The sequence below is a fragment of the Plectropomus leopardus genome, chromosome 6 (assembly GCF_026936395.1).
Source record: "Plectropomus leopardus strain MGB_pleo_1.0 chromosome 6, ASM2693639v1, whole genome shotgun sequence".
In the NCBI taxonomy this organism is placed as follows: domain Eukaryota; kingdom Metazoa; phylum Chordata; class Actinopteri; order Perciformes; family Serranidae; genus Plectropomus; species Plectropomus leopardus.
In genome coordinates this window covers 28,183,229-28,191,394 of record NC_142181.1, presented here as the reverse complement: position 1 = coordinate 28,191,394, position 8,166 = coordinate 28,183,229, and the positions used below count along the sequence as shown (strand labels likewise).

The 8,166-nt window shown below is 34.3% G+C and overlaps 1 protein-coding gene across 1 annotated transcript in view; it reads right to left on the bottom strand.

Annotated features, from left to right (window-relative positions):
• Window positions 1–146: 146 nt before the first annotated feature.
• Window positions 147–8,166, bottom strand: part of nbeab (neurobeachin b) — a 291,848-nt gene continuing 283,828 nt past the window's right edge. The window contains exon 59 of the mRNA XM_088079139.1: window positions 147–1,973. Within this exon, the coding sequence (XP_087935265.1) occupies window positions 1,883–1,973 (91 nt within the window). The 3' untranslated portion in view covers window positions 147–1,882. The remainder of the gene's footprint in view (window positions 1,974–8,166) is intronic.

Sequence of the window (8,166 nt, the reverse complement as noted above, 5' to 3'; positions counted from 1 at the left end):
TTTAATTAAATTCCACCCTCAGTTACTCATTTATAGCTTGCATTAACTGAGCAGTTGTTATACATACTCTATCTTGGGATTGCATTAATGATTTGAAAGCAATCTAAGTGCACAAGTAAAAGCACATCATGAAATACTTCTGACACAGTATATTTATTCAGTTTTATTAAAATCACAAAAATAATGAAAGCAGCTGAATTTTCAGTTATCAATTTTTGATGTAATCACATAAGCTTTCAGACATACCCTACTTCTTCCAAAACTTGTGCAAAAACAATTGGTAATATAACTAAAATATATAAATCATAACATCTTGAAATATAATACATGAAATCATAACACACTCCTTAATTTCTAACATACTGATTAAGAAAATGATTTTTGTCAAATGTAAATTTACAATAATGAAAATGATTTCACTGGACAGCAAAGTAAACTCAAGGCCTTCAGTAACTGTTAGCATGCAAAATGTGAGCATTGGGCAGGGTGGTGTCTTGTAGCACCACTAGAAAGTCAGAATGCAACTTGCATATTTGTGTTCATTTTAAATTGTCAGCTCACAGAGACACACTTCTCATTTCTGCAATTAAATGCTGACACAATAGTTCTCATAAGACCAAAAATAGACCATAGTCATTTTTGGAATGCTATCCTCTTTGTCCTTAGATCACTTTTTTGTTAAACAGCTGAAATCTTCAGACATTTTCAGCAGCCAAGTCATAATATTGCTTACCAGTGCATTGTGTTGCAGCATTAACTGGTGTTCATGAATACACATATTTAAAATGGATGCGCAAACATTTTTCCAAGAATATGCATACTGAAAAACTGAGATGCACAAGTCTGTTATGTCTTTGCACAAACAACTTGACAGCCATGAGATACTACTCAGCAAATCTGGCATTTAATCCTCTGTATACATTTTCCAAAGAAGCCCAAACAACAAAACAATGAAAGGATTGATAACTGTTGTTTCAAATGTTCTACTTAATTTATTTTAAGATCTTACAGTAATAAACAAAATAGTTCTCAATTTTAAGTAAATATGGAAATATCACAATTTATTATTTTTGCTGACATCATGATCAAAACAAAATATTACACAAAAGACTAAGCTCACACTGAATTTCACTTTTCTTCCATATAGACAATCAAACACAACAAATTAACAATGAACATTTTGTCATTTCATATACACATACATTTGACCACTGTTAATAACGATGAGCAAACAATGGCCATATACACATATTACTAACCAACTAATATCTGAAGTCCAATGGAGACATTTTGAACATTTATACATGGCTCGCATGATGGAAATGTTGGTAACATGGTAGCTAGTCTAACAGTATTTAGATCATCAGCCTTTACAGGGAAGGAACACTTTACATTGTCAATATTTACAGTACAGCTCAACTTTTTCTAGAAAAATGTTCCAAGTGAGATATGTATCTGCCATACAAATGTTGTATAAATGTTCCTAACAGAGGATTCATCTTGTTTTGCATTTTCACAGTTTGAAACAGGAACATAAAAGTTAACTTTATGTTTTATTAACTGTATAGATGTGTTAAGTTGATCTCAGTCTCTCCTTGCCCAGAACAGACCTGCTTGACTCAGTTGGGGAAATGCATCAGCTGGAGGTCGGGTAAGACATGAAAACCAACAGAAAATGCATCCATTGTTCAGCAACGGACACACAGCAACAAGTTCGCCTTAGAGGTCAGATGGACATGTAAGCAAACCTTGTTCTTTATTAGTGTCACTACAGTGTTCTCCTGCCCACTGTGGATCTTCTGCAGCACAGCCTGGTCACTGGTAATTTGGTGTTTCTCTTAACCCTTCACACTTGCATCCTGCTGCGTGGGTGTGTCTCTCCTCAGTACCTGTTTTGATGCTCGTAGTGCCACCGGTTAAAATCTATGTTAAATGCCACAATACTGCCAGAGGCCATGCCTGTTATCAAAGTCCTGTAGAGAGACAAAACCATAAAAAAGTAACATGAAATCAGATTATAAATGTAAGAAAATGTGGAAAAATAGAAAATGTAAATTAACACTACAATTTTAATCTCAATATTTTGATACTTTTTAAATATCAAATAATAAGTAAAATAATTTATTGATAATGTATCACATTTTCTAGGTGTGATAACACATGGAAGGATACAACATTAATGGAGATGTCCTCTGACAACTGAAGTAGCCCACTGAGTCCTAGTATCATTCTGCAACCCCTTTGCTCTTGTGTCCATGGCTGGCTGGTATGTAGGAAAAGCAGCTGATTTTACAGGGTCGTCTTATACTGCTACACCCCAAGGGCTTAAATGCTGAAGCACAATGAACAGAGCTGAAGCAGAATAGCCTTCTGTAAAAGGAGTTGTGGGGCTTGCTCACTTGTGTTACCTAATGTCAACACACTAAGGAAAGAGACTGTAACTGAATCAAGGAGTTCTATATTTCTCTATATTTAATCGAAGTGATTTGTTCAGTGTTGTTGACAGAAATGTTGGATATAGCATGTAGTGCTTTATTTCAGTATTTGTTAGCGCTGGATGTTATTTAGAGGCTTTAGTTGACACTAAAACTATAATCTGAACACCCTCTGCTTACTTCAACATGTTGTGCAGTTAGTCATGAGTGCAGTTTGAATGTTCACACTCTCTAACCTCACTTGACTGTCAGGGTCACATGATGACGTCAGGCCTATAGCCCCAGAAAGAACACTGTCGCCTTTGCACCGCCATCCAGGCACCCATAATATGACTTCCAACAAATCTTGCTTAATGCAAACATTAATGAAAAACATACTGCGGACCTGACAATAAACTAGTGCAGAATGCATGTGTGCTCACGGTTGTCTGGTTATCCAAAATGAGTGCATTCACAGAAGATAGCCCTGAATTTTTTGTCTCTATGGCAACTGTAGGTTCTATTTTAAAGGAAAAGGATGATGGAAATATAACACTAACTAAAATGCACAATGGCATATATACACTGGCCATACAGCACTATGCACAGCACTATGCTAGTACTTTTTATGTCTTTTTTATTGCATGCCATACTATTACTTTTAGTATGGTTTTTATGTCATGCTATACCATGAACTTTTTTTAGGATGTTTTTTAATGGCATACTACATTTTTAAAAAAAAACATTTTGTGACATACTATACTACAAAGTATTTTTTACTGTTTTCATAGCACAATATACTGTGACCTTTGTGTGTGTGTTTTTAATGGTTTTATATGACATTTTTTTTTACTTTATTTTTCCAAAGATATTTTTGGGGGTCTTTTATTGCTTTGAATTGACAGGACAGTTTGAGCGTGAGAGGGGGCGACATGCAGGAAAGGGCTGAGGCCTGAATCAAAACTGCGGCCTCCGTGGTGAGGATACAGCCTCTGCACATGGGGCGCCGCTCTATCCACTGACCCACCAGGTGCCCCTTTTTTAAATTTCTATTGCATACAACACTCTGGCCCATTTTATGATTTTTTTTTTAAATGACATATTATAGTATATTTTTCATGGCATGAAAATATGCTATGGTCTTTGATTTTTTTTATGGCATGCTATACTATGACAGTTCTTGTGACACTTTTTTATAGCCTGCTATACCGGGATGTTTTTGTGATTTTTTTTTTAATGGCAGACTATACTATCATGTTTGTTATGGAATTTTTACATTATATATAGTACTACAACTTTTTTGTGATGTTTTGAATATCATACATACAATAGAATTACTTTTTTTTAAACTTTTTTTTGTGGCACAATATCCTATGACCTTTATGATTTGTTATTTGCACGTCAAAGGGTAGCATATCATCCTAATAAGCATAAAAAAGTCATCTATGTCATCCAAAATAGCATTTAAGTCAAAGTATAGCATGTAATTCAAAATATCATTAAAAAAATCATGCTATCACATGTTCAAAATAGCGTGAAATAGTCTTAGTATACCATATCATCAAAAATGACATCAAAAGTTCATACTATAGCATTTCATCCAAATTACCATTAAAAAGTCATACTTCACCATGTAGTCCAAAATAGCAACAAAAAGTCATAGTATATTATGTCATACAAAAAAGCATTAAAAGGTCATAGTACAACATATTGTTACATAGACCATAGAAAAGTCATACTATAGCATGTCATTTAAAAAAGAATAAAAAAAGTATTGTATAAAATATTGTCAAAAATAGCAAAACAAAATTCATATTACAAGATGCTGTCCGAAACAAACGTCAAAATTCATATTAAAGTATGTCATGGCAAAAAGGGAAAAAAAAATTAAAACTAGCATGTCATCTAAAATATCAAAACAACATGTCAAAGCATGTCAAAATGTCTGATAAATAATAAATAAATAAATCAGAAAGTCATACTATAGCATATCATCCAAAATCAGACCAAAAAGTCATACTTTAGCATGTCGTCCAAAATCAGGCCAAAAAGTCATACTATAGCATGTCATTCAAAACGTCATACTGTAGAATGTCTTCCACAATCTGGCAAAAATGTCATACCATAGCATGTTGTCCCTACTCTGGCTAAAACGCCATACTATAGCATGTCATCCAAAATGTTACCAAAAAGTCATACTTAAGCATGTGGCCCAAAATCTGCAAAAAACGTCATATCATATTCAAAATCTGGCTAAACCTTCATACTATAGCATGTCATCCAAAATGTCACCAAAAAGGCAAACTATAGCATACCATTCAAAATATTGAAAAAAGTCATACTAAAGCATGCGGTCCAAACTCTGGCAAAAACATTGTACTATAAATCTGGCCAAAACTTCCTGGCTCAAAATAGGGCGGTGGTGGTCGGTGGCGCAACCTAAGGAAATTTTCTTTTTGATTTTTCAAATTAATGACATATGAAATTAATGCCAGTTTAATATATTATGAAATTGAAAAATCAAAAAATTTTCACCACCTACCACCACCACCACCCTATTTGGAACCAGGAAAATCCCTGGCACTAAAAATGTCAAAATATGACATGTCTAAAGAACAGCTGAAAACCACATAATATAGCATTTCAAGACATGTCATAGTAAATAATGATAATGATAATAATAATAATAATGTTGAAAAAAACGTCCAAAAACATGCAGCAAAAAAAATGGCTATAGCAGCAAAAAAACCCCACATAAAACAGCATGCCGAGAAACGCCATAGCATAGAATGTCCCAAAAACAGCTGAAAACACCTCAAAACAGCATAAAATAGCATGCCAAGACGCACCATAGCAATTAATGCTGCAAAAACGGAAAAAAACACCATAATAATGCATGTTGAAAAAATGGGCGAAAAGGCAAGGCTATAGTATGGCAAAAAATGTCAAAATATGACACATCTCAGAAACAGCTGAAAACACCTCAAAACAGCATGAAACAGCATGAAACAGCATGCCGAGAAACGCCATAGCATAGAATGTTGCAAAAACGGCCCAAAACACCAGATAATAAAAGGTCGAAAAAAAGACCAAATGTGCCATACAATAGTACGAGAAAAAAGTCACAATATAACATGTCCAAAAAACAACTGAAACCAACTACAAACCAAATAAATAACATGCCCAAAACACCTTGATATAGCATGTCGAAAAAACAACCAGAAATGCCATACTTTACTATGGCAAAAAAATGGCAAAATGTGATATGTCCCAAAAACAGATAAAAAACGCATAAAATTGCATGCATAGACACTCTACAGCATAGAATGTTGCAAAAACAGCCCCAAAGACCATAAAATAGCATTTAAAAAAAAAGACCAAAAAGGCCACACTAAAGTTTGGTAAAAATGTCGAAATGTTACCTGTCCCAAAAACAGCTGAAAACCGCATAAAATAGCATGCCAAGACATGACATAGCAGAGAATGTTGCAAAACAGCCATAAACACGTTGGTAAAGCATGTAGAAAAAAGGACAGAAAAGGCAAGGCTATAGTATGGCTAAAAATGTGAAAATATGACGTCTCCCGAAAACAGCTGAAAACACCTAAAAAAAAATTAGCGTGCCAAGACTAAACATAGCATAAAATGTTGCAAAAATGCCCCATACACCGTAATATAGCATGCCCAAAAACCAACCGAAAATGTCATACAATAGAATGTTGAAAAATGTCATAGATGACATGTCCAAAACACAGCTGAAAACTGCATGAAATAGCATGCACAGACAAGCCATAGCATAAACTGTTGCAAAAATGGCCCACCACACCATAATATAGTATGTCAAACAAAAACAGCTGTAAATGGCAAACTATAGTACGGCTAAAAATGTCAAAATATGACATATCCCCAAAACACCTCAAACAGCATAAAATACTGTGCTAAGACACACCATAGCATAAAATGTTGCAAAAATTTTATGCTATGGTGTGTTGCATTAAACAACATAATAATGAATGTTGAAAAAATGACCACAAACTCAAGGCTATAGTATGGCAAAAAATGTCAAAATATGACATGTCCCAGAAACAGCTGAAAACACATCAAAACAGCATAAAAATAATGTGCTGAGACATGCCACAGCATAGAATGTTGCAAAACCAGCCAAAAACAAGAGAATAATGCATGTTGCAAAAATGGCGAAAAAGGCAAGGCTATAGAATGGCAAAAATGGCAAAATATGACATGTCCCAAAAACAGCTGAAAACACCTCAAAACAGCATAAAATAGCCTGCTGAGACATGCCATAGCACAGAATGTTGAAAAAAAACGCCAAAAACAATGAAATAATGCACATTGAAAAAATGGCAAAAAGGTCAAAATGTGACATGTCCCAAAAACAGCTGAAAACACCTCAAAACAGCATGAAATGACGTGCTAAGACACGCCTAGCACAGAATGTTACAAAAAACAAACAAAAACACCATAATAATGAATGTTGAAAAAATGACGAAAAAGGCGGCATAAAATGTCAAAATATGACATATCCCAAAAACACATCAAAACACCTCAAAACAGCATAAAATAGCGCACTAAGACACGCCATAGCATAGAATGTTGCAAAAACAAACAAAAACACCATAATAATGAATGTTGAACAAATGTCGAAAAAGGAAAGGCTAAAAATGTCAAAATATGACATGTCCCAGAAACAGCTGAAAACACATCAAAACAGCACAAAATAGCATGTTGAGACATGCCATAGCATAGAATGTTGTAAAAACGAACAAAAACACCATAATTATAAATGTTGAAAAATGACCGAAAATGCAAGGCTATAGTATGGCAAAAAATGTCAAAATATGACATGTCCCAAAAACAGCTGAAAACACCTCAAAACAGCATAAAATAACGTGGCAACATGCACCATAGCAACAAATGCTGCAAAAACGGACAAAAACACCATTATAATGCATGTTGAAAAAATGACCGAAACGGTAAGGCTTTAGTATGGCAAAAAATGTGAAAATATGACATGTCCCAAAAACAGTTGAAATCACCTTAAAACAGCATAAAATAGTGTACTAAGACACGCCATAGCATAGAATGTTGCAAAAAACGCCAAAAACAATGAAATAATGCATGTTGAAAAAATGACCAAAAAGGCAAGGCTATAGTATGGGAAAAAATGTCAAAATATGACATGTCCTAAAAACAGCTGAAAACACCTCAAAACAGCATAAAATGACGTGCTAAGAAAAGCCTAGCACAGAATGTTGCAAAAAACAAACAAAAAAAATGATATAATGCATGTTGAAAAAATGACCGAAAAGGGCAAGGCTATAGTATGGCAAAAAATGTCAAGATATGACATGTCCCAAAAACAGCTGAAAACACCTCAAAACAGCATGAAATGACGTGCTAAGATACGCCTGGCACACAATATTGCAAAAAATAAACAAACACACCATAATAATGAATGTTGAAAAAATGACGAAAAAGGAAAGGCTATAGTATGGTTTAAAATGTAAAAATATGACATATCCCCAAAACAGCTGAAAACACCAAAAAACAGCATAAAATTGCGTGCCAAGACACACCATAGCAATGAATGCTGAAAAGAACAAAAACACCATAATAATGCATGTTGAAAAAATTGGGGAAAAGGCAAGGCTATGGTATTGCTAAAAAATGTCAAAATATGACACGTTTCAGAAACAGCTGAAAACACCTAAAAACAGCATAAAATAGCGTG